Source organism: Haplochromis burtoni, unplaced genomic scaffold (assembly GCF_018398535.1).
Source record: "Haplochromis burtoni strain Fernald_Lab_line unplaced genomic scaffold, NCSU_Asbu1 Contig_8, whole genome shotgun sequence".
NCBI lineage: Eukaryota > Metazoa > Chordata > Actinopteri > Cichliformes > Cichlidae > Haplochromis > Haplochromis burtoni.
The window spans coordinates 2,503,821-2,530,456 of NW_024582369.1; the positions used below are offsets into that span (position 1 = coordinate 2,503,821).

The window sequence follows — 26,636 nt, forward strand, 5'->3', positions numbered from 1 at the left end:
AAAAAAAAAGAAAAAAAAAATCACTTCCACTCATCTTCCATCAGACCAGCACCTATTAATCCCATGTCTGCGTCTTGTCCTGTCCCTCCAATGAAAATATAATGAGGGCTTGGAGGAATGTTGACACTGTATATTTGGACTGTCCTGTTCTTGAGGAAAGCTGGTGCCAAATTCCCTGGTTTCCTCAGAGGATTGCGAAAGGCTGTAACTCAACACACAGCCTGACTGAGTGCAGACGGTAATGATGATCTCCTAGACCTTGGCCGGAGATTGAGAGTGTTCCTTGGCCACAGCCTCTATGCTCATTGCTCATTTTCAGGGCTCATGTTGAGTTTGGAGCTGTAGAAGCACTTTTGCAAGGTGTGCACTGGTGTGTGTGGCCCGTGCAACGACTTAATAATCCAAAATTAGACTCTAATAGTGTGCTGACAAATGGTGGCAAAATGGCATCAAGGGAAGCATGCATGTCTTTCCCGTAATGCAAGCAGTTTTGACTTCTGTTTTCAGTTGCCATAATGGTTGCAGTATTATGTACAGGTAATGAGTAGCCTATGAAAACCCCTGTATCCTTGCTCTGACCATCTCAGGCAGTCTTTAAAAAGAATGAGGATAACGGGGCCTCCAGTCATGCTGCTGGTCTATAAGAGCCTGAATTCTTTGGTACTTCTAATTGCTTTCAGGAAATGGACACATTTGGCCTAGCAAAAGACGTGAGCACGCACACACCTTCAGCTAACTCGCATGCAGTTAGATTGGCTCTGGGCTAATGCCAGAACCTATATTTCATAGCTAATACGTGATGTTTCCGTTCACCGCCCTTGGCTTCAGCTCACGTCCCCTCAGTGAGCTAGCGGTGCCCACACTGCTGCTGGTGTTGTGTAGGTGTCTTTGTCCGAGGCTGCAGTGGACCTAAAAGCTGTGGCACTGGTTTTTCTGCTCGACTGCAAAAGCACAGGAAGGCCGTTGCATCATCAAACGCTGACCACTAATCTTTGGCTGCAGGCTGCTGCTGACGGAAGAAAAGGAGAAAAGTACCCTCTTTTTTGAAAAATGTAAAATTCACTTTGACTCATGCTTTTATGTATAATTACACCCCGCAAGACATGCATCAGCAAACTTTCCCTGTGTTGTACAGATGAAGCTTCTGTGAGGTTTCATGTCTTAAGGCTTGAATGGGTGTTGAATTTGCAAAAGGGGATTTTTTTTAGACACTTGTGTGGCAGACGGAACAGATTAAACACAACAAACTTTCTACTCAACTCAACTTAAAAGTCATGTTTAACTCAGAACCGAGACACATTGAGTGCCTGTTATGTGTTAGAGTTTACAGTGGAGCTTAATTGTGTGGAATGGTGTATAACTCAACTTTCACGTCTCCTACTGATAGTCATCTTCTTTTATGCATCATTTCACCTTTGTCCTAGAGGCTGCTGGCAAAAACTGTCTCTGCACACTTTTGATTTGTGTGATCTCATGTTGTGCAGTCAAATGTGAGATTTATTTAAGCTTATATAATCAGCGCCTGTGTATGTCTATATAAGATCTGACTTCAACTGCATGTTTCAACACGCCGTACTGAGGAATGGGGGATTTTCCTTGTAACGTATCTAACAGTGCAGAGTTAGGTTACACTAGGGTGTGTTGAGCCAGTCCAATCGACATAAAATAAGATTATACTTGAATTAACATATTTTCTTCAATGTCAGCTTCCCTTGAAAAATTGTTTGTCCAGGTTGGAGCCTAATTTGAGTCTGTAAACCAATCCTGACTGTCTGGCCAACTTTGATATTAGACTCTATTTTGGCTCTCAGAGCAGTTTGCTCAGTAATTCCTAAAAGAAGCTTCAGTTCTTGTGGCTTTCCTCTCAATCCGGAATTTAGTTTGGATCCCGTCTTTTGAATTCCATTAAAGTTATTGATCAGCAACTAGCTGTGCAGTGCTACTATTGTCTGTATTTCCTTGTTCTTACACACTCTTTCTTTAGAACGAGTTGGCTTTGGCACCCTCCACTCCACTACAACACTCCTGTGAGTTTCAGAGAGGAGGAATTTTGTCCGAGGGTTTTTTTTTCTTAAACCAGGGCTGTCTTGTTCCTTTCCTCTCCAGCAAAAACAACAGGCTGCTGCCAAGTGCAGTGTAAATGGGAGTATACATAGGGCGAGAGAGAGGGGGCAGTTGGGATTTAAGTAATAAAATGCCTCATGAGGGACTGGCTCCACACATCAACTTGTCCTTGGGTTTAATACATAATGCAGACTTCTGAAAAATCAAAAGAATTAGCAAGATTAGCTTATTTTTACTGTGCGTGCACTGCATCTTTAGTTTAAATGTGATCTGAAGTTTTAGCTTAACAAATTTATGGTTATAGGGCTGTTTTAGACCTGACCTCTGCACCACACTTGATGCAGATGGTTAAATGAATGAATTCTAGTGCAAATTAGACAAACAAAATAATTTGATTTATTTAGTTCATATATATCTCAGAGGTTCCATATTGATTGCTGGATTCGGTCTCCGCCATGCACGACAGTAAACTCTAGTGAGCCTGTAAAAACACTTTGGGACCAGCCCATGCATAGGGTGGAGTACGTTAGAATAGAGTTACATAACCCTGCTTTTTTCATTACCTCTTCCATGGCCTTTGTAATACAGAAAGTCTTTCAGCCCAGCGAAAAAGGGGTAGCAATGAAAGAAAAACTTTAACTACTTTAACTTTAAATACAGTCAGCCTGTCAGCTAGTTACCCACCAGCAAAGTTAGCTGTTTTTGTAGCACTTCACAATACACGTCTTTGTTGGTTTGGTGTGAGAGGTGCTTTGTTCAGTTGGTGCCTAACCTGTGGAGGTTCGGCTACGGCTGAATGCCAAAGAAGCAAATGTGAATTAAACTGTTAACGCCAAAGTTGCATTGATACCATCTGATACCATTTGCAAGTTTGGCTGTTGAGCCTATGTTTTGTCAGTGTACACAAAGAAGTTGAAGTATCAGGTGTGCAGGAATTTAGTCAAATAGATTAGATCTACTTGTAATTCCCTCTGAAAAGGTGAAATAGTCTGCCAGTGTTTTGCTTACAATTGCCATTTTTTGGGTGCCTTTATTTTCTGCTCGAATGCGGAACAGTAAGAGTAAAGTCAGTGGGTCTCAGTTTGCCTCTCCTCAGAGATCGCAGGGATGGACAGAGTAGAGTCGGTTCATGTTACACTGTTCTCATCTGGAACATTTGTTTTTTATTTGGCCATCAGAAGTTTTCCAACTCTCTGCCTTACAGTAATTAGAGAGACGTCTTAATTCTCCAGCCACTTCCTTTATGCCTGCGTGAATGCTGCTTTTTCTCCTCTGTCCTTCATTCCTGCCTGATTACATTAAAAAGTACTGTGGTCAAACCCTCCAAAATACCCCAAATTGTTGGAAGAGGGGTGGTGATGGAATGCATGAGTGTTACCCAGCTCTGTTTTGGCACAAATGCTTTTCATAACTTTTAAAACCTTTTCATGAGGAAACAAAACAAAAAAAATGAACAGAGATCAAAACTTCTTTGTAAATTATCTGATGGTAAAAGACGATAGTTAAGATAAGATGGATCTGTGTTTTAGATCAAAAAGCTTCAAAAGCTTTTTGAAAAGTTTTATTCGTTGCTTCCTTTTGCATGTGAAGCTACAGCAATGAGTATGTCGCTGCTTACACTGTCTGTGTTTGTGCGTGTGTGTGTGTGTGCGTGTGTGTGTGTGTGAGTGTGAGTGTGTTTGGGTTTTTGTGTTTTCTTTTCTTCACCCGCTGCCTACTGAAAAGATAACACAGCTGTCAACACAATCATTTTGAAATCATTCTTAGAAACAGCAGCCAGTATTTACAAAGATATTTGATGACGAAGACAAAAAATGGTGAAAAACGAGTGTGTGTCAAAGGCAAGCTGTATAACATCATAATAAGACAAAAGATGCTGTCAGATGGCTGCAGTATAATAAGTATAAATGTTTATGTTATCATAACGGAGTCAGAAAAGGGGGGGGGGGGAATCCAAAGAAAAATGCATGCACCCATGACATGGTTTTTGGTATGAATAAAACCGTAGCTATCAGTACAGATGCAGGGATAGATCAGATATAAGGTAGTGGGCTGGAAGACTTTAAAAAATTAAGTTAGTATTTATAATCAATATTTCTTTTCCTTTGTGAAAGTGAGCAGAAATTGATAACAAAGCATTATGATTAAATAGAAAAAATATTAGTATTGGCACCATGAAGTCTTAAAAAATTTGTTTTAATTAATTTCATTATTTCTTCTTTTAGAACTAAAGATTTACAGACTCAAGTATTTAAAATAGGTGTGTGCACTATGCTTCTCTCTGTGGTGGAGAAAAAAAAGCTGAATTTTCACTGTCAGCGAGTTGTTTTTAGGCTTGACTCTCATCCTAATCATCCCCCTCTTCCTCTTTTCTCTTTTCCTTCCTCTCTTTACCCCCTCGCCTCTTCCCCTCCCCTCCCACAGCGGCGGTGGTGGCCGGGTTGGACATGATGCCGGGACAGATACCTGACCCTTCGCTGGCGGCGGGCTCCCTTCCCAGTCTGGGCCCACTGGCGGGCATCTCGGCCACCACGCTCACCGATCAACTCAAGCTGGCTGACTTCCGCCAGCTGGGCACCATGCTGTCTCCGCTGCACTTCCTGGGCAGGCTGGGGAAACGGCCGTTGGCCATCAAGACAGAGGTGAGGAGGAAGAGAAAAGAGGAAATAGAGTGTGTGAAACGTGAATGTCATGGGAGTATTAGCCAATCAAGTCAGGCTTTATCGTTTTATCATTAAGAGTCATTTTTGTCTGTCACCCAAGTATGGTCACAAAAACAGAAGACATGGTAGCAGCCAAAGTGTCAAACTCATGGCTTCAAATCAGTAAGCCAAGGGGTAACCTCAGGGTGGCTGTGTCCACTTTTTTGTACAACCTGTGATTGAAATGGAAAAATAAGAACAGTAAAATGTAAAAACCTCTTCTGTTTTAATATTAATGATACTTTGTATTTGCAGATGGATGAAGATGAAGAAAGGAGGAAACGAAGACGAGAGAAAAACAAAGTTGCTGCAGCACGATGCCGAAACAAAAAGAAGGAACGGACTGACTTCCTTCAAAGGGTGAGTTCATGATTCAGCACTGCACGCTGAAGAGCAGAACAAAATCATTTTTCATGATCTCAAACCACTTATTCATGTTTGTGGTTAGATTAGTTTTTGTCCTCAAATTTCAATATCAACTCATTAAGCGTAAGATTGTCCTCTGTGAGGTGTTTTTTTCCAGTAGTATGTACTAATTGAATGCCTTTGTCCAGGAATCGGAACGTCTGGAAATGGTGAACTCGGAGCTGAAAGCCCAGATCGAGGAGCTCCGTCTGGAGAGGCAGCAGCTAATGGTGATGCTCAATCTCCACCGGCCGACATGCATCGTGAGGACCGACAGCGTCAAAACACCTGAGAGCGAGGCCAACCCACTGCTGGAGCAGCTGTCCTCTGAAACCAAGTGAAAAAAGAGAAACCAGGGAAGTTCCTGAAGCCCAAACTAGCACCACCGTGGCTGCCGTTTATATGTTAACATAACTGGCAATACATTTCTAAAGAAGCACTTGAGCTCCAAGCTGGAGACTTTTGGAGACTTGGTCCAAAGATCTGAGGTTGTGGGGCTTCCTCAGTACTGCTACACGAGCTGGCTCTGTCCATTGGAAGACTGGAAATACCCAGGTTCATCTCCACATTAAGTGTTGTTGTTGATACCCGCTGTGCCTCGTTGTTACTTCAACCATCTCTACAAAAAAGGGACCAATGGAAACAGTAGAGTATGACTGGAAACAGCGCTGAGGAAACACACTAATATCACTATGGTGCTCTGTTACAAAAGCCCTGCGTAGATTGTGTGGCATTGTTTCAGTGCCGTGTTCTGCAGTTTTCCTAATGTATGCTAGCTGAAATATACAGGTGTAGAGTTATTAGGATAAAATACTCATTACAGATACACCAAATGGAGTAGAGGTTTTTTGTTTTTTTTCAATGTTTATTTCTATACCCTGCCTCGACGATGGCAGTTACCGGTTGATCCGATTTGTGGTGACGCTGGCGTCATGAAAAGCACATATACACAAAATGTTTACACCCTTATTTTTTGGACTTGTTGTCTGTCCATTATTGTACTTGTTTTATACTGCTTTCTATACATAAACATATATGAAATGCTTGTGAATCACTTGATGTGATTTGTCTTTCAGTCTTTGCAGTCTGTCATGTTGCGCTGTCAAACAGCTGTGAAAAGGAGTAGAGGCTCCTCAGCTGAGCAGTATTTCAGTGTCTGTTCTGCATCTCTCTTTATGTATAAACTGATATCCTGAATAGATTAAATTTTATTTTCTAACTACAAGAAAGACCTTTTATGTTTTCCTTCCATTACGTTACACCTGTAAAAATGCAATATTGCAATATACTGAAGTTGAATTTGTACCAGCCGGTCATGACACTAGAATTACAGAATACCAAATGTTGTGCAATCACGTTTTCTTCAGCGCTATTCTTCAGTATATTGCCAAAGTCAGGGCTTTACTTTTGTTTGCACAACTCTGAAAAGGTCACTCATGCTTTTATTTCTTCGAGCCTTGATTAACATAGATCCCTTTGTTCACTGCTCACCGCGAGAAATGACAGACGGCACAGAACTAACTCGACAGCAGACGCCCCAGTACCTGCTGACGATCACTGGCTGCCTCTTCATTGTAGAATTTATCCTAGTACTTTATTACTGTTTACAAGTCTGGTGTTTATTGGAACATGTATTTTATTAGTATATTTATTAGAACGGACTCTTTTTTTTTTTTGTGAATATGATACCTCACAAACACTTGGAAGACATTTCTTTAAATTTAGCACAAATATGCAATTGAGCTCAAGGATGAGCTAATTAGATTTTCATGGTCAGAGAGGAAAGGACACTGTGACATATTGCCTTGAGAAAATGTTGACTTCAACTAAAGAACAAACTGACTAGTAAAGAAGTGAAATCATGAATGGGCTTCTCTAGCTTCTCTAGCTCTTGCTGGGACACATAATCTCTCACTTAGATTTCTGAGATGCCAAAAAGCAGATTTAGTTACAGCTTTAATGTGGTCAATGAAACTAATCCTTATCCACGGTTACACAGATTTATCGCATGAGTTCTTTAGCGCACAAGAGTCCACAGTCAAATATCAGTCACTCTAACCTCATGACGATAACATTTTACACAGGATAAAAAGATAAGGCGATGCCATTTGTCATGTAAAATGTCAAGTCTGGATAGACATGGATATGAACTGCAATTTGACTTATTGATAGAGGCTCAACTAAGTTCAAACTTTGCCCTGTGACTTTGAGTTAAAGTTGCACTGAAGTATTGACATTTACCATTTGATCATGAACAGCAGGACAAAAATCGTTATACATTTTGAGGATTTTCCTGATAATCCCTTTCTCTTCCAATTATAATGTACAATACTGGGCAAAGGTCTCGAGTGACCCCTCATTTCTTTATATTTTCCTAAGAAAACAATGGTTGCAGCGATGCATTAAACATATTCAAATATACATGGATCATTGGTCATGCTGAAAAATTAAGCCATTGCCAGTCACGTACTTTATATAGGTTGCATTGCATGGTGGATCAAAAACATTAAAATGGAATATTTGCTAAGTTGTCTGTTATATGTAAACACAACACTGGTTCATCTCTCGAAGTAGTTGGTTAGGTAGGGTTTTTGTTGTTGTTTTGTTTGTTTGTTTGTTTATTAAGTACCTTAACAAACCTAAAAGAATTCTTCTGTTCTTCTGAAAATGTCCGGTGGAAGGACTGGACTAAGAATGAGTTTAAAAGCAGCCAAACAATGAAAGATCTCCAGAAAGCCTGAAGAAATATTGCTCAAGATCAGATTAAAAATGACGAGTCTGGCTCCTTGGAAGTATGAGATGAGGAGTGGCTCGAGACTTTTCCAAAATACTATAGATGAAAATCAAATAGAAGTCCCTTTAAAACCTGCTGGTATGAGCTACAAAATAAGTAAAACCTCAAGTGTTTATAATTTGAAAAATAAATTGATAACAAGTTTTTCTTTGCTACAGAGGCTGTACCAAATGACAGGAGTATGTTTGTAACATTTACAATACATCTGTATTGTTCTGAGCTAAACTTCTCAAATGTGAAACAAAGTACCCACATGCGTGTCTACTATAAACAAAATCAAATCAAAGCTCTGTGAGAACATTAGAGTCAAATACGTGGTGATCCTTTCCTACAGCCTTTGCACTTAAGTGTTAACAATTAGTAATAAGAAGCAAAAACACGTCGACGTCGCAATGTGCCGCATGTTTTAAAAAAGGGTGTGGGAGATTATTGCAATAAAAGAACAACTCATATTTGTGGTTATATTTTACCCCATTTGGTAGAATTGGTAGTCTGACTGTATAAAGGAGTGCTTTATACAGTCATTGGTCTCTCCCACGTTACAACCACATCCGGTCTCATCTCGATAGGGATTGCGGTGAACAGCGCCATCTAGTGCTTATCTATATAAACGAATCAAAGTCTTCACTATTACCATACTTTAAACCATTATTAATTGATATAGGGTACTTTTCTTTCTTTCTTTCTTTCTTTTTAAGATGGAAATGGCCGTTTCCAGTGTGCTTCATTTGTTTTTATCGATAATTTTCCGGCCGCCCTCGGATCTTTCATAACTTTCCTTCTCCTGATCAGCCGTTGGATCATCTTCTTAACACTAGAAAACGACAAATTTTTTCCCAGGTAGGCGGATAATTCCTCTGCTATGAACAATAATAAAGGTCTGACAAATAGGATTTTATATAAAAAAGTAAATATTTGTTTTAATTCCGAATAAAACAGTGTTTCCCCTCTTCTGCTGATCTAACTGTTAACTGCTTGATAAAATGCAGTAGTAGCTAGGTAGCTAGTTAGCTGGCAGCTCTTCTTCTACCTCACTGTTAAATAAATGCGCTGTAAAGTAAGTCATGTTAAGTTCAGTAGATCTTTAAACTTCATGTAAAACTATCCGTGTGTTGTTTCCGCAGGTTTCTCTATCAGGTTCACATTGCTCATGGAAGTAGTGCATAGCCAGGGGCGTTTCCAGGATTTTTAAATGTTGGGGAAGACAGGAAGTCTGAATATTTAAGCTGATGGAAATACCAGGAGTGGGTTTTTCATGCAAAGATATTTCAAGATTAAGTTCAGTTTTCACTGATGATTGTTGTCTAAAGATTGCCCACAGCCCAGTGTGCTCTCTGCTACTGTGGATAGTGGTGGTAGACTCGGTAGCTTTAATTGTGCCCCATTTTTATATATTTTTGAAGGGTTGCCACACATAACCTTTCTGACAGTTGTCAATATCTGTACATGTTTAGACTTTCATCTCACTTTGTGGGTCGAGTCTGGGTACTTTGCATAGTTGATCACATTTTCTTCTTTTATTGTAGGGCAGTTAAATAGAACTCATCTGAATATTGTAAATCATGCACATCCCTAATAAATTCAGTGTAAAGACTTTCATGTGCAGCTCTTTGCACTCATATAGATGCTAAAGCCTAAAAAGTGGCAGTGCACAGGAGTTTACAAAAATTACACAATGTTGCTTAAACAGTCTAATAGCCTGCAGCAGTGAATCCTACCTGTCTGCTCCTCTTATGTTGTCTTCCAAACATACACTTGAGGTTGTCAGGATCTTGTGCCGTGATGAATAACATCCATGAAGACAGTGTGGATTTTCAGTCCAATTCACAAGAGGAAAAGCAGCAGCTCTCTGTTCAGTCAGTCCTGTCCAGAGGATCCCAGGAGGAAATCAAGTTCATTAAGGGCCAAGCAGGGCACAGTGATGATGAATGCAGTACTGACCTGGAAGACGATAGTATGTTCATGGAGCAAAACAATTCCGTAACAGTAGATGTGTTTTTTTTATTTACCCGTCACGTCTTCTTATTTTCATTTCAGTTTTCACCTCCAGCAGGAGATTGAATTTGTCCCCATCAGACGTGTATCTAAAGGCCTGCAAGCAGACAGGAGCCGTTCCTGTTTCCTACATCCTCTGCCACTTGGATGATGCTATTCTAGACCTGAATTACTATGGGCTGGGACCTCTGGGGGCCAAAGCTCTGGCTATCCTTCTGAAAGTAATCCTTTTTTCTAGCTATTCATGCAATCCCCAAATTAAGATGGTGTAGGTCATGCTGGATCAAGTCCTGGTCATGTAATGAGTCTGTAACATATTTCAAATGAGTTTGTACTTTTTAAACAATATTGTATCATTTTTTATTAATTTATTTTTTAATGTTTTAGAGTCACGGTGTAGTCACCCACCTCGAGTTGAAAGGGAACTCACTTCAGGCTGAAGGGACACAGTATCTGATGGCGATGCTTTTTGAAAACATCAGCATTCAGAGTCTAGTAACAACTTTAAAAACATCACATTCAAAACTACAGTTTTGTGTAGATGTAATCCTCTTGCTGTATGTGCAAGAGAAATGGCCTTAATGTTATTTAAAAAACAAAAATCTCAATCTTGTCTTTTCTTCAGAATCTTTCTGACAACAAGCTGGGCCTTAAAGGAGCAGAGGTTATCTCCAAAATGCTGTCAGACAATCGTAAGCTCAAATCCATCAACCTCTCAGGTGCTCAGCCAAGTCTTAAGCTATGCTGACATGAACTTCTGTCTATCACTGTAATACAGCAGCGAAATGAAGAAGGTAATTCTCTCATTTCCCTTTGTTCTCTTAGAAAATGACTTTAGTGACGCTGCAGCTAAATGCTTGGCAGAAGCATTAAAGGTGAGTGCAGACTGCCGAATGCCGCATACATAATGAATTACACATGTCTATATGTGTCACGTCTATATGTGCTTTAAGCTGCAATTCAGAATTTTCTTTCCTATCTAACAGAATGATTTTGTGGTCAAAGAGCTTGACCTCAGTTACAACTGCATCTGCGATGCAGGAGGAGAAGACTTGGGTGTCATGTTAGGTACAGATCATCTCTATTTCTGTTCACATTAGATCCTTCAAATTAATGCAAAGCTTTACTTTTATTTTTTGTAAATTAGAAATTCTAATGATGAAGCAGCTTTTGACAATTTTGGAATAGCATCTGGGCTTTAAGCGTTAGGGTAGAAACAAGCTATCCTCACTTTGGAACATCCAGCTGTAAATTTCTCTCTCTCTGCATTGGCTCCCTGTTAAGTCTAGAATTTAAAATTGTTTTCCTTACAAACAGCATTTTGAATAATCAGGCCGTATTAGGACAATATGGACCGTGTAGTACAGCAGTCCCCAACCCCCGGGCCTCGGACCGGTACCGGTCCATGAGTCGTTTGGTACCGGGCCGCGAGAGTTGAGGCTCAGGTGTGAAATGTATAGTTTTCAGGGTTTTTATCAGTTTTCAGTGTTATTTTGTTGTCGTTTTTATCGTTTACTCGGTTTTCCTTGGGCTTTTCAGGTGTGTTATGAATAAATTTTCTTTTTTTCGGTACCGGTACTAGTTTTATTTTGTTGTATTTATCCGCGACACCTTAAAGGCCGGTCCATGAAAATATTGTTGGGCATAAACCGGTCCGTGGCGCAAAAAAGGTTGGGGACCGCTGGTGTAGTACCATATTGTCCTAATAGAGAACTTCACTCTTCACTCTCTGGTGTTTCTCTACTTTTAAGATTTGACTTTTTGATGAAGTTTATAGTTAGGGCTGAATCAGGTGACTCAGAAGGATCCCTTAGTTACTTGTTATAGGCACAAACTGCTGTGTGACTTCCTGTGATCCATTGAGCATTTCCTCTCTGCTCACCTTGTCAGCACTCATTAGATTCGGCCTTCTCTCTCTGCGAGTTGTGCTCTCTCTCCCATCACCCACAATCAGTTGCCACTGATGGCTACCCCCTCCCTGTTTCCGTGAAGATAGGAAGTACCTTGAGGCAATTTTGCACCGTATAAATAAACCTTCATGTGGGAGGACACCTCTGTAGTGATAACAAAGAATATTATAGATCATGCAATGAGAGTCAGGGAAAGAAAGTTGCTAAAAAGCTGAGGATTATAGCTTCTTATTAGTAGATATACTGTGAAGGCTGTTCGAGCATTATTGTTCTTGTTGTTGAGTTTCCTTCCATTATGAAATATAGTCAGTGTGCCCTTATGATATTATACTATATCATTGTAGTAGTTTAAGTATTTTAGAGAAAAAGACAAATTCTGCTGCACGGCATTGATTCTCAAAGTGGGTGTTGTAGCCTCCTGGTGGGCTGTGGAAGTATTGCAGGTGGTTCATTTTGTGATTTTAACTACCGGTAAAAAGTCACATTATATATTTACATACATTACATACATTTCCATACATACAGCTACTATTTAAATAAGAAATAGAACTGAAACAAAAAAAGGGGATTTTAAAATAACACATTTTTTAATTTTCTGACTGTTTTTGGTCTTGAACTCGAACTTGAATTTATATCTCGTCAGCAGTAGGGAAGAAATAAAACTGAAGCAATGGCTGTCTGGTAGTAGAAGTAAAGCCAGCAGAGCAAATTAGCAGGCAATCAAAATGCATCAACAAAACATAAAGAACTAAATACTATATACTTCATCTTAGGTCCGTGTGATGATCAGATGTACTTTGGTTGGGCAGCATTTGATTTTCAGCAGTTTGAAGTCCTGGATTGGCTGCTGTACAGACTTTCTAAACTAAAGTAATTATGAAAACAAACAAGCAGGCCTATAAAAGAGAAATGTGACCCACTGATATATTACTTAATAGTAAAGTATTAAGTATTCCTAAAGTATTTCTTGAACTTGAGAAAATTTTACATGTAGCTTGTAGATTAGTCTCAAATGTATTGTGACTTTGTAAAAATGTGTATTTCACTTCCTTGTAGCAGAGAACATCGGTATTGAAGTCCTAAATCTGAGCTGGAATCACTTTCTTATACGTGGCAATGCGGCTCTGATTGCTGGTCTAAAGGTGACTAAAATGACACACTCGAGCAAAGAGTTCAGTTTTGTTAACTCTCCTTGCTGACCTTCTCTCCCCCCTTTTCTTTCCTCAGGTAAACGCAACACTGAAGCAGCTCCAGCTGTCGAACAGTGGATTTGGCCGTCCAGAGGTACAGCTGATGGCTGAAGTGCTGCAACAAAATGACACACTTGTGCTGCTGGACCTCAGCATTAACTGTGTGGACGATGAAGCTGTAAGGCTGCTCTGCCAGGGCCTGGCCACCAACGAAACCCTCGAGGTTCTCAAAGTGAGTAAAAGACTCCTGCAGCAATACTTCATTGTAACGATTTTATCGTCATTGCACCCTATGAATTTGAGATCATGTTTGGTCTTTGCGTGTGTGTTTCAGCTCTCTCGCAACCCCATAACAAAAATCGGAGCCACCACGCTGCTCAGAACGGTTAAAAACAACATGAAATCAGCACTGAAGGAGATCGATATTTCTGTAAGTGCCGCGAAAGAATATAAGCTGAGGTGTAAATAAAAGTAGTATCTGTTTTAATTTACAGTCTGTTTTTGGTTAATGACGCATTTGTTGTAATTTTGCCTCTGTACACCACCGCAGTGGAGTACATTTTTGTACACAAGCCCCCAAAAGTAATTAGATACACAATCACAATATTATATGATCATAATATGTCTGTGACTGTGTAAGTGCAGAGTGTGCTTGTCTGTGAGACCTTTGTGGAGCTGCTGGAAGAAACCCGCGTGACCCGCCCTGCTCTGCGGTTCCAGTATTATATTCTGCCCTCCGTCACCAAGAACTTATTGGCACTTGGGATCTTTAAGGTACATTGTCAAGAAGGCTGAGAAAACTGGTGATGGGAAAAGATGGGAAAATCAATAAAATCATTACTGCTTTTTCAGTTCATACTTCAGAAGTCTTAGCAGCCTCTTTAACATGCTTCCAACTGTAAAACAAGATCTCTCTCTATATGTTTTTTTCCGTAGAAGTTCTTTGAAGAGCAAAATAAGAGCATCATGGATTTCTTCCAGGCTCTGGACAAAGAGGGAACCATGAAAGTCTCCACCTCTGCCTTCAGGAAGGCTGTAAAGGTCAGGCTAACGGTTTGTCATGCTGCAGTGATAATGTAATAATGCACCTCATGAGCAACGATAGCAAATCTATGACAGAATGTTAACTTAGTAAGTTGTAGCTCCCACTCTTGCGTGAATGAGCGATTGGGAAATTGAACTTGTCACACATGCAGGAAGCTAACATACCTCTGGATCAACAGCAGCTTGGCTGGTTGGTCAGGAAGTTTGACAAGAACTGCACGGCAACCATAGTGTACAGGTTAGTCTGCAAACACACAAACAGCAGCACATGATGACCCCTGATCATGTCTTTAACAAATGCAGTTCATTTATTCTAGTTTGCCTGGGTTTTTGAAAACCTGGACAGCACTGAGGTTAAAAAAAAAGAGTTTATTTTCTTGTTCTTTTCATTTAGAAATCCAAGTTTGACAGAATCATCTTAACTCGGGCTTTTTTACCCCGCAGTATTTTCAATAATATTTTTATTGTCTTCATTTGAACACAGAGTTCAGTGAGGTTGTTTTTTATGTGTGGATGATAGACTGTATATAAATGATAGACGTAGGCACTGTGCTGTCATTGGTCAGTGATGTCCCATTGTGAAATCTCAAACTAAGCTGCTTTGCATCCTGTTTCATCCATACATCCATTTTAAAAACAGTCTGGGGTGTGAAGTAAGCCTTTAAATGTAATCAGGGGTGTTTCAAGTTAAACACTTACTAAGTGAGAAATATCTTCAGAACGTCGTCTGTCAGCCATGAATCTAATGTCAGGTTCTCTTTAAACTGTGTCTCTGTTTTTGCAGTCAGCTGACTGAGCTGTCATAGACGTGGAGACACAGTATCACTAACAGTAAGATTTGGGAGGGCTGTTGACGTCTTTAAATAAATGTTGTTGGAGTTTATACTTGATTTTCTCCTTAATATGCAGTAGTTCCTTCATTGATTTCTAGTATAACTTTCAACTAAAAGCACAGTTTCGCAATTTTTTCAGTTTTAGCTAAATCCAAATCGGTCCACTTCAGTGTGTACACTTGAACCTGTGACATCAACCAGCTGCACTAACCTCAGTGCTGTGAGCTGTGGCTCGGCCGGCGGGGTCCTCTGCCTCATTCTCTCCATCCAAAATAATCTTCTGGTATGACAACAGAACAAGAGGAGGAAGAAGAAAAGAGCTGGGGTCCATATCAAAGGACAGAGGCGACACAAAGAATAGGGCCAGATGCGAGCCAGTTGTTTCACCACATTCGTTAGCTTTGAATGAAATGGCCCGCAAAGGAAACGGTACACTTATGAATATGCATGCAGAGCATTACTTATGCAGGCCCTGCCGAATGGGATTACTATTATTATTAAGAGTGTGCAGAATTGAATTGTCTCAAGGTGCGATATCGAGCAGCGCTATCGGTTTCTGCCAGGTGGCTCCAGATGCAGCTACAGAGGAGACAATGACACAACGCACGGTCTCATCTGCGTCGGTTTTTTGTGTCACAATTAAACGGCTTTTTGTGATACAACTATGGGTGATCAGAAGATGTGTCACCATTTAAACTGACAGTTTAATTATTATTATTCTTTTGAATATTTTATCAGAGATTTAGCAAATTTTAGAGAGAAACCTGGGGAATAGTTTTGAAACCTTTAAGTGAAAGAAACTTTGAGTAACAGTTCCATAGATTTGTCTATGAGATGAGCTACAGGTGTCAGCAAACCACCGTCTGTTTTGGTTGGTGCTTCTTTCACTCTTTCTGGATCTTCCTAAACATGAATGTTGACTTCTATGTCAACACCTGGGTTTTATTGTCAATGCTGCTGAAACCGGTTTTGTAGAATCCAGATCCAGACTGAATCCAATTTTGAGCCCATCTGTATGCTTCAGTATGCAAACTATAGGGACTAAAGTACTGGGCCACACCTCTTCGTCTTTGAATTTAAGGGGGGGTTTCAGTCCTTTTCCACATGAAATCAAGCACCCAGCCTTGCAGTCTACGTTTGCAAACCTGTGTGAAAGAACGGGTCGTTCTAAAGAGCTCACTGAATCCAAGTGTGGTGTTGTAACGGGATGCCCTTGTCAGTTTGTGAAATTTCTTCCTTCCTAGATATTTCACCATCAACTATAAGCGGTATTATTGCAAAGTGAAAGCATTTAGGAACAAGAGCAACAAAGGCATGAAGTGTATTAGAAGGCAGGAGACAGTAGCAAAGGCAGGAATGTGGACCTGAGAGTAAGGGATCAGCTGTGGAGGTCCCTGGAGGGAGCAGCAGAAAGGAAAGAGTAGATTTTTCATACATTAGTGTGAGGTTGCTTAAAAAAAACCTAGAAAAAAGTCACAAAAATCATAAACTGTATTAACAAACAGTTTACCTGCATCTGGTGTTTGGCAGCTGGATTGTTCCAAGCAACATGAAGAACTTGCCACAGGTCTTTTGTGGGCTTCAGGCTTTCACTCCTTTTTACAGGACACTGTCTTCTTGTTCTAACTGATTCTGGCTCAGTTTGGCTTTTCTGTCATGCTCATTGATGCTAAATGAATTTGGGACCAATCAGAGGTTTCGCCAATAAGAGTGGAGGATGAACTGAAAAAAAAATAAATAAATAAACTGAACTGAACATCTTAAGTGCTTCAATCTTTTATGGAGTACTGCTCCCAAAAAACCTGTACATAGAGTGTACTCAGCTTTTTAAATCAGCTGTCCAGTAATGGACACACTTCTCTTAATGTACTTTTTCAGCTGGACTAAAATATAATTTATATAACAGTATTGCCACAATGAGCTTGTTTTGAAAGCGAGAAAAAAAATAACAGAATAATTTAGGTAAATTATCTCTCTGATGTGGCTTAATCAAAACAAACAGCTAGCTGCCAATTTCTAATGGGCCATCTTTCATCTGAATGGACACAAAGACTTGAAACCCACGTCTTATTGAGCAGTCCCATTGGAAATTCACAGATTTGGCCAAATTTTGAAGACGAAACATAAAACCTGCCAACAGGCCCTTCAGATATCTATGCACCCACTGGCATACGCTGCCAATTATCATGATCTCAAAAGCGCTAATGGAATCTTGAGCGGTAATAAAAGTAAATAATTAAATTAAAGGAGCTCTTGTATCATTGTTTGCTGTATTCAGGCCCATTAGAACCTCCAGTATTCTCATGGTAATGTAATGTTTTGGTTTTTTGTGCCCGCGTAATGAATTCTGTGTTTTTCCTCCAAACAGTGTTGTTCAGACATTTGTGTAGGTGCTGGCAGAGAAACAAAGACGTACATTAGGACCCATTGTGCCCTGTGATTATTAAAGTAAACAGAAATACTGAAGAGGTATCATACACAGCTGCAAACACTTGAGCCTGTTTTTGTGAAGTGGGAGAAAGGGCCAAGCAACCCTCAAGACTTTGTCAGAGATGATCCCATTATTTGGAGCTTCTCAAGAGCTGAGCGGCAGGCTGGCTAATGAGGCTTTGAAGATCCATCGCTGGCACACAACTCACATGCGGCAGAGAATTCGGGGAGCGAAACAGAACCTGGCACGAGATAAAATGTTTTAGCCAAGATCGGCCGCAAAGACGTCCATTACCTCGGCGCTCTGCTTTTATTTTGCCAGCATTGCTTTTCCAAGACCTTTTAAAAAGAGACCAAGACTTTCCAGGAGATGAATGTGAATGTCCAGTTCATCTGCAAAAAGACAAGGGTTTTTTTGAAAGATCAGGAGTAAAGTTGGGATAATTCACTAGACTTCTTCAGAGACTTCTTGAAAATAGCATGAGGAGAATAGAACACCTATGTATGAACATGAAGAAGAAAAGTGTGAGACAAGTTTCAGTACATATAAATCAAGAGATTTAATGTTTGAAATTGTTTCTTTAAATAAGTAGAAGCATTTCATATACGAGACTGGACAATGAAAATGAATGTTCCAGCATAAAAACCTGCAAATTGTGCACTTTGAACTTTACTTCGAACATATTTTTCATAAAGTAACAAATTGTGTGCATCTATGTAAAAAAAGCATGAGGTTTTTGTTATGTACAGTTTCTGTTGAACAAAAATGAAATGTTCGTTTGTTTTACTAAATAACTGATAACAGTTGGATCAGAGCATGTAACCTTGACAACAGTGAGCGAGGCAAGTTTATACTAGATCGCTATATACAACACAGGACAGGCAGGAATATGATTAAACCAAGTCAAACAGAGAGTTGATGTGGACTTAAAGGCATGGCACTGCTGTACACACAAGTTCCATACAAAGACCTGGTTTCCTGGTTACTGACTCATTTTCTCCAGGCTGTTGCCGGTTACAGTGTCTAACCAAAGCAATCTGTGAAACCTGTGTTAACATCAACATCTTGAACTAATCTGAATTATCCCTGTTCGGCCCTACTGTGGAAAAAGTGGCTCAAGAGCACTAATTAACAAGCGGGGGGAAATGTTATGCAAGCAGCTGCTGTCTGGAAAAGCCATTCTGTTTTATGATTATACAACTGTGATGAGAGTGAGTTTGCATACCGCTTCATTCATCCGAAGGCTTCATAACGCATCTTTAGACAGGCTTATGTGGAGTTAAAGGCAGAGTTTTGTCTTGTTTTTGAAGTTATTTCCATTTGATTAATTCAAACGTCGTAAAAGAATTACTGATCAAAGTAGCAAACTTTTAGTTTCATCAATTTAGGCAACTTGACAGATACGTTACAGGTAATGTCATGCATTTAAGTGCAATGAGCATTGGAACACAACCCCGGTACGCCCCTGTAGTATCAACACTTGTAAAAAACAATAGTGGTACAGGCTATTTTGTGCGTTTTCTGTGATGTGGAGTTCATTTTTATGCAGCCGAGTATCTTTAAATAAGAATTTAGTGGCGGAAACGTCACATTCCCAGGAGCAGGACTCTTGGATCTTCCACCACCGCTTTGATCTTGCGTAAAAAGGTGACGGCTTCTCTGCCGTCAATGAGTCGGTGATCGTACGTCAATGCCACGTACATCATGGGCCGGATCTCAACCTGCCAAAGCAGACAGTAGTTAGTAGTCTTAAAAATATTATATATGAAAAACTGTATACTGATTCTAGGATTATAATTTAAAGAAAGAAGAGCTCTGTATTTCAGCAGTTAACACAATTCTCACCTTGCCATTGACGGCCACAGGTCTGTCAAAGATGCCATGCATGCCCAGGATGGCAGACTGCGGTGGGTTAATGATGGGCGTGCCAAACATGGAGCCAAACACACCACCGTTGCTGATGGTGAAAGTGCCTCCGTCCATATCCTCGACAGCGAGCTCGTTTTTACGAGCCTGAGGAACAAAACGCAAAGGAATTACTCATTTATTCAGGGGTGCACAGGAACAACAAATATCTGAAAGACTGCTTTTCCCAGTGAGATGAAATGGTTCAAAACGAAATGATTCTAGGACGTCTGTGCTGTCTCTCATCATTTACCTTTTCTCCCAGAGCATTAATGGCTTTCTCAATGTCAGCGAAGTTCATGGTCTCAACATTCCGGATCACAGGTACAACAAGCCCCTAAAAGTCAAACCTGGTTAATGTCTGATCCATGTTACCTGGAGCAAAAATTGAAGGAGTCAAGAGATCTAACAATAGTTTACAGAGACTCAAATCTCATACCTTTGGAGTGGCCACGGCAACGCTAATATCTACATAATCTCTGTAGACGATCTCTTTGGTTGTGTCATCAATAACTGCAAAAGCATTTTGTAAAATAACAAAAAGAAGTTTTAATCAGTAAAGTTGGCCGCTTGAGTGTGTGAGAGTGGAGATGTTTGTGTGTTCTTACCAGCGTTGACGGCTGGTTGGTCGATCAGAGCGTGTGCAGCAGCCTTAACAAACGCCGACATAAAACCCAGTTTGGTGTCGTGCTTCTTTAAGAAGGCGTCCTTGTGGAGTTTTCTCAGCTCGTGAATGTTGCTGAAATTTTGAACATTGGAGAAAAAGATGGAAATCCGGAGCCTTAGGTACGGCTCAAAAAAATCTGGACTGATGCTCACCTCATGTCTACCTCATTGAAGGTAGTCAGCATGGCGCAGGTGTTCTGAGCCTCCTTCAGCCTCTGAGCGATCCTCAGCCTCATGCGGTTCATCTTCACCTGTACACGGGAAACAACGGTCATCATTATGCTGCTGTATTTTGAGGCCAAATTATTACAGACGTTGACGTAACAGAGGAATATATGAAATGTTGTGTCGACGAGTGCGTTACCCTGCTTTCTCCTCTCACTCCTGGAGCTGCAGGAGCTGCTGTGGGGGCTGGAGCTGCAACAGTGGGTTTGACAGCAGAAACTAAGTAAAAACATAAAGACATATATTAATAATTAAACAAAAATCATTGATTAATACATAGCTCTTGTAAAACAAAGGTGTGAGAGCCAACATGAATTGATTGTAACTAGTGCTGTCAATAGATTAAAAAATAAATAAATTAACGAAATAATCGTACAATTTTCTGTAATAAATCGCGATTAATCGCATTTACTTGATCAATAGCCTGGTTGCAATTACATTTTTTCAACTTTATATTTAAGCTTGTAACTGACATTCATGCAATATAATGAAGTAAATGCAGAAAGACACAAAGAACGTGTGCTTAAATTCAAAGAGAATTGGAATAGTTTTCTTCAGTCTTTTAGCACAGGTTCTCTCCTGTGAAATACACCTTTTAAAAAAACAACAACCTATATGCTAAAATATATTAGTGCTGTCAAACAATTAAGATGTTTAATCAGATTCATTACACAGGGTTACTGTGGATTCATTTTAATTAATCACGATTAAATATCATTCATTTTTATTCTATATTAATCGCATTTCATTTTGCATGAGCAAAGAGGGAAAATATACACACTTAACATGTTTATTGAACATCTTGAACATTAATGTTAACAAAAAACTCTCTCTGTCACTCTTGGGGAGGCACTTCAAGTCCTTGAAACGAGGCACCAAAGCTCTGTAAAGCGCGTGTTCTCAATTATGTTAATACGTCTGCAGTTTGTTGCAACTTGACAATTGTGTCAGTCAATATGTCCGAGGTAGACTTACTGAGCCCCCGATGCTGCGTGAGTGATTTGTCGCAAGCTGGGTGACGTGTTAGAAGCCCAATGTGCGTTTATAATCTTCCATATTGAGTTGACTGGTTCAGCTGCCCGTCACCACCAGATCTACTGCCCATTTGCGCATGTGCGAAGGTAACTCTACTTGGACAACCTGCCCAAAATGCGTTGACAGAAACATTTGAGGGATTTTGAGTCATTCTGCACTCCAGATGCGTTAAAAATTTTAATCGTGTTGACCGTGATGGCGGATTAACTTGGGTTAACGTGTTAATTTTGACAGCACTAATTGTAACCTAAAAAGATGCAGAGGTACACATGAGTACACAGTCAGCAACTACATAAAACTACACACCAGGCTTGGGTTGGGCGGGCTGTGGTGGTGGTGCTGGAGGAGTGGCAGCTGGGGCTGCAGGTGGAGGAGAGGTTTCGGCTGCTGGAGGTGGTGCATCTGTAGCTTGGGAGGGGGCAGCTTTGGCAGCAACAGCTGAGAAGAAAGAAGTAGAGAAGGACAAATACAGTATAGGTGCAATGATTGCCATATTATATTTTGCTTCCAATTTCCATAACATTAAAAATCCGATTTTTTTCTCATCCGTAGGACATTCACAGCAAAATTTGCAACACACATGTTTTAAACACCAAATAGAACTAATATTACATGTTCTGTCTTTGATTTTTCCCATGTATTGTAAACTGGGCTCAAGTTACTGAAAATAAACAGGCAAACCTCCTTTCCGGAGTTTAAAGAGAGGCGTTCCTCCTTCTACCTTCCCTCCGTCAGGCACCAGTAACTCCTCGATGACACCGGCTGCAGGAGCGGGGACTTGCACAGAGGTCTGGAAGCACAAGACAAAGAAATCTGTCGTAATTTTAACAACACCCCCACCCTCCAAAAATAGACCGTCTCACGTTTCCTCTGTCACACCTTGTCAGTCTCGATTTCGCAAACCACTTCATCCTCTGACACGGAGTCGCCCACAGCTGGAAATGAATCGATAAAAACAATCAATCCGAAAGCATGCATCGCATGTGTTGAACATTTACCACCAATATTCGGCTTATTCTCACGGTCAGTCATTTGTGGCATATTTATACACACCAACCTTTCTCCCACCTCACATCCCCCTCTGTAACTGATTCTGCAAATGCAGGAGTTTTGACTGTGACCACTTCATCCCCTGTGGAAAAAAAACAAGCAAATGCAAAAACATTTTGCAGTCAGTTAAATGCAGAACAGATACAAAGCATGATGCTGACATTGGTTAAAGACATAGATGTGATACATACTGTGATGAGCAGATGTCTTAAAGTATCTTATTTGGTAGATATTGGCTGATGATGGAAAATCACATCTAAATGTCAAGAAGAAGGGATTTATTTTGATTGGAAAAAACAAAAAAAATACATAGATAAAAGCATGTATTAAGGGATTCAGTGTGTGGTATTATTTATCACCCGGCTGATCTATTTTTGATTAGGTCTAGCTCACATTAAGTGTTAAATGACGGCGTTAAAAAGCACATGCAGCACTGTCACACTTAAAGATCAAATATTTCGATTCATTCTGTACAGCGGACGACATTTTTGTGTACATGAGAGACAAACTTACGGCTGAGGTTTCCTGTAAACGATCTGGCTGCAGATGGTGTGGCCTTGAGGGGAACAAACAAAAGACACGGAAAGAAAATCAGCACAAACTGCCGCCGCTTTTCCTCATGCTCTAACATAAGATATGAGTGGAGCTTTCTGAAAGCTGCAGTTAACCACTTGTGGGCTCCTCAGGCATCTTCGCCATTCAGCCAGCATTACTTATTCTACTTCAGACAACCCGCTAATTGAGCATGGTTATTCATGAGAGACCGGATAAAAAGAGTGGCCCGAAATCCAGGCTCTAAAATCCACCTGAACGCTCCGTCCACTCAAGCTTGCTTACCTGATGTTTTCTGTCGGACCAGCACATCACTGAGCTGTAAAGATATGAAAAAAAGAATTAGATTAATTAGAGCAGCTGTAACTAGGAATTATTTTCATCCTCTAATAAACTGCAGACTGTTTTGCTTCATTTCGATTTAAATTTTTTTTTTTTTTTTTTTTTTACAGAGGCTGTGCTTTTTTTTTTTTTTGACCAGAAGATATAACTTCGCAGTTATCCACCCACTTACTGTCCCATCCATCCACTTATCCGATTAAGGGTGTAGAGAAAATTTAAATCTTGCTTCATTTTCAGTGAATTACTTGATCAGGTGTTGCTATTTTACAATTTGTTAATCACCTTTTACATTTTAATTTATTTAAATGAAATAACGATATTTGGTCTCTCTGTATCGATACAATATTGCCAATACAAAACATCTACTGCGCTGTAATGATTGATTCTCTTTCATTCTGATGATTCTACATTTCTTCTCTCCCTTTTCGCTTTTCCCCAGTGGAAAATAAACAGTCCGAAGATCCTTCATACTTTTAACATTCAGCTATAGCCACAAGATTTTTCCAATGCTGACAACACAAGCTTCTGTAAGGCCACTCCGCTGCAGCCTGATATAAGTCGTCTGTGTATTTTAGAGGAGAGGTATGTCTAGTTATGACTGCTTTTACAGTAATGTTTGTCTGGCGGTGTCACTTGTGCCCCAGAGCTAAACTTGCTTACTCTGGGCTTGCCGGAGCAGGGTGGAGTTGTCAGAAAGTACTATTCAAAGTACTCGGAGCACGCAGCCAAGTGTTAACAGCTTGATAAACCACTGGCTCATCCTGCGTTACCGCTTTCAGTGTGTCCCCAAGCGTTTTTCCAGTAAAAATAATATATGGAATTAAAAAATACAGATCTTTTACGTGATTACACACCCTGCTTAACTGAATGCAAACTTTTCCAGATGTTACCTGGTGGACGTGCACGTGAGAACACAAATGTCACGCGTGTCTGATTGGACATTAAGTGGATGTCCCGTTTTCCTGCACGCCCTATCCTGGCAGCACCACACCTAAACCAAATGAAGCCGTGGGAACATGGCTCGAGTGGACTGTTTCCCATCTGAGCTAGATATGAGAAAGAGAAACTTTGAAGACTGTCATAACTGGATTCACCACACATCTGTGCGACATCGGAGTTGCACGCATGAAAACAAATCTAAATAATTTCCCCTAGGGATCAATAAAGTATTCTGATTCTGAAATTAATATTTGTATTTGAAATGGCACAGATTTTATGCAACCAGCGCTAGAAGTACACCAGCTTGTTTTGTGTCTTTTCCTGCTCTTGAATAGGGCTGCCACGATTAGTCGACTAGTCACGATTACGTCGACTATCAAAATTGTCGACGACTAATTTAATAGTCGACGTGTCGTTTGAAGCTTTGTAAGATCCCAAAAGACGCAGGAATAAGTAGTAGTATTTAAGAGTGTAACAACGGACTGAAACAGAAAATGGCAGCATTGCATGTTCAAGGATGCCAGCTGCCGTTAAACTCCGAAGAAGAAGAAGCAGTGTCCCAGAATTCATAGCGCGGCCCTGCTCAATTTTCAACAATGGCGGCAGCTAGTTAGTTTTAATATTACTCTTATTATTCTTTCTGGGTCACAAAATAAACGTTTAACATATTTTCAGGCGAGAATGTAGCTGTGTAAACCTCAAATATCTGCTCAGTTTATCAGGACACCACATATTTTCAAAAGCGCTCCGACGTTTTCGGAGACGTCTGTTACCCACCAGCTCGATAGCTAGCAGGGGGCAAGGCTCACTAGAGCCGGTGAGAGCACATACCTTAAACTTAAAGCTGTAAGCTAATGATAGTTATATAAGAGCAGATGCTGCTGGTGCAATAAGCTGTACGTTTTACATCCAATTGATGCACGATCTGATAAGTCGACTAATCGCAAAAATAATCGGTGACTAGTCGACTATCAAAATAATTGTTTGTGGCAGCCCTACTCTTGAACCACCTCACTAATGAAATTTGAAGGTACAGTCAGTTTTTCTAGGTTATTAAATGGTAAATAAAATATTGTACTCATAAATATACAGTGACTAGTGTGTAATTACGTCTTCCAAGAAATGAATCCCTTGTCATAAATGTAGAATGAATGCAATAAAAACATATGCCTTGCCATTTTATCCACAGTGGACGAGATAAACGTCACTGTTCCACCTTCTAGTGTTTTATATATATGGCTAGAGGTTAGCCACATACATACATAATAAACCGATTTGTACACCATAGTACAAAAACAGAATTCAGTTGATGGCAATCTACTGACATCTAGTGTTGAAATTTCCCACACTGTACCTTTAACTATAACTTAGATTGACTAATTAAAACAACAATTCATCAGAGCCCTACTTGTAAACGTGGGATGTACCGATTGTGAAATTCTGGCCTCATGTGTACTTTTAAATTAATCATTTGGCAAATTTTTTTGTTTATACTGTTACTGTATTTATTACCTCATGAACTAAACTGCCCTAATGTCATCTTTAGACACAAAAATGTTGTAACACAACAAATAAACATTTGTTAGTGCCAACTGCAGGGCAACTTCTTTTCCCATAGCCCGCTATCATTTAATAAAAAAAAAGTCAATGAGAGCCTAAAAATCTGTGCATTCCTATTATAAAAATCCAGCTGATGTGTGTGCAGTATTAAAAAAATAAGCATGCAGCACAACTGTGTCATCGCAAAGCCACCAACATGACTTAAAGAGGAGTCCACACCTTTTTTTTTTCTTTGAGGCTTCAGGGAAAATGCCAGCCTTTAATCTGCACTCCATCGCTTTTATCCAAGTAACTGACAACCAACACAGCTCAACCAGGAGCTGTGTTGATAGCCAAGATAACCATTATCAGCACAGCTCTGCAGACTGAACTCACTGACAACACACTCATGAGAAGTACAGTTCAACTCTGAGGAGACACTTAGTACCATCCAGCTCATATTTCAGCACATGCATCTGCACGCACTGCTGGACTTGTGAAGGAAAAGCCATGCTATCTGTTACACACACGTCGGACACGGGCTATTTCTACACACAAACATCATCCTATTTCAGACTGTGCCTGCCACATATAGCAGTGTACAGCAACTGCTGGGCTTTCAAAACTACCAAGAAACAAAACAGTTAGCGGGACAGTGAACGGGTGGGTGTGCGGGACTCTTCACAAACTTGTGCTGCCTCTCAGTCAGTGTACCTGCAGGTCTGTCCCTGGTGACGAGGCCCTGCGTTTACAAGCTAACAAGCTAGCCATGTTGTAACTCCTCGAAGCGCTTTTAAAACACAGACTCGTTTGGCTATTTCTTCCCAGCCTACCTGACGAGCCGCTGACAGGGAGCGGCACAGCGTCCGGTAAACACGCGGAGATCGCGATAACATAGCGTGGCCGGGGAGTGTCTGCCTGGTCCTGACAGCGGTTGAAGCGGCGGTACGGAAGCCCGGCAGAGCTCTAAGAATGGGAGGAACCACTGCGGCTGGACTGGAGGGGTCCACCGTAG

At 40.4% G+C, this 26,636-nt stretch overlaps 2 protein-coding genes across 15 annotated transcripts in view; one reads left to right on the plus strand and one right to left on the minus strand.

Moving 5' to 3' along the window:
* The window catches only part of LOC102302179 (jun dimerization protein 2), a 21,095-nt gene extending 3,204 nt beyond the window's left edge, over positions 1-17,891 (plus strand). The window contains exons 1-14 of one of the 13 annotated variants that reach the window (XM_042226411.1): positions 4,581-5,126; positions 5,321-9,919; positions 10,003-10,181; positions 10,348-10,455; positions 10,586-10,679; positions 10,786-10,835; positions 10,947-11,028; positions 12,927-13,012; positions 13,098-13,292; positions 13,395-13,490; positions 13,706-13,834; positions 13,997-14,101; positions 14,257-14,342; positions 17,306-17,891. In XM_042226411.1, the coding sequence (XP_042082345.1) occupies positions 9,748-9,919; positions 10,003-10,181; positions 10,348-10,455; positions 10,586-10,679; positions 10,786-10,835; positions 10,947-11,028; positions 12,927-13,012; positions 13,098-13,292; positions 13,395-13,490; positions 13,706-13,834; positions 13,997-14,101; positions 14,257-14,342; positions 17,306-17,327 (1,404 nt within the window). In that variant the 5' untranslated portion in view covers positions 4,581-5,126; positions 5,321-9,747 and the 3' untranslated portion in view covers positions 17,328-17,891. The other 12 variants (XM_042226407.1, XM_042226426.1, XM_042226398.1 and 9 more) reach the window with 12 other exon arrangements.
* Positions 17,892-18,881: 990 nt separating this feature from the next.
* Positions 18,882-26,578, minus strand: LOC102303278 (dihydrolipoyllysine-residue succinyltransferase component of 2-oxoglutarate dehydrogenase complex, mitochondrial). Of its 2 annotated transcripts, none has more exons than XM_005914429.3 (15): positions 26,455-26,578; positions 23,087-23,120; positions 22,763-22,805; positions 22,441-22,505; positions 22,257-22,331; positions 22,079-22,134; positions 21,881-21,989; positions 21,506-21,637; positions 20,304-20,383; positions 20,093-20,190; positions 19,882-20,012; positions 19,713-19,786; positions 19,527-19,610; positions 19,214-19,381; positions 18,882-19,089 (listed from the first exon to the last, which is right to left on the minus strand). In XM_005914429.3, exons 1-15 carry the CDS (start codon positions 26,515-26,517, stop codon positions 18,955-18,957), a joined length of 1,347 nt encoding a protein of 448 aa, XP_005914491.1. In that variant the 5' UTR covers positions 26,518-26,578; the 3' UTR covers positions 18,882-18,954. The 2 variants fall into 2 exon arrangements, with proteins under 2 accessions (XP_005914491.1, XP_005914492.1); XM_005914430.3 differs by lacking the exon at positions 26,455-26,578 and adding an exon at positions 26,336-26,434.
* Positions 26,579-26,636: the final 58 nt, after the last annotated feature.

Coding starts and splice junctions, on each gene's coding strand:
- LOC102303278 (XM_005914429.3), bottom strand. CDS start 26,517: ATGTTATCGCGATCTCCGCGTGTTTACCGGACGCTGTGCCGCTCCCTG. Junction 22,806..23,086: donor GGTCCGACAGAAAACATCAG/GTAAGCAAGCTT, acceptor GTTCCCCTCAAG/GCCACACCATCTGCAGCCAG. Junction 20,191..20,303: donor GAGTGAGAGGAGAAAGCAGG/GTAACGCACTCG, acceptor TCCCGTGTACAG/GTGAAGATGAACCGCATGAG.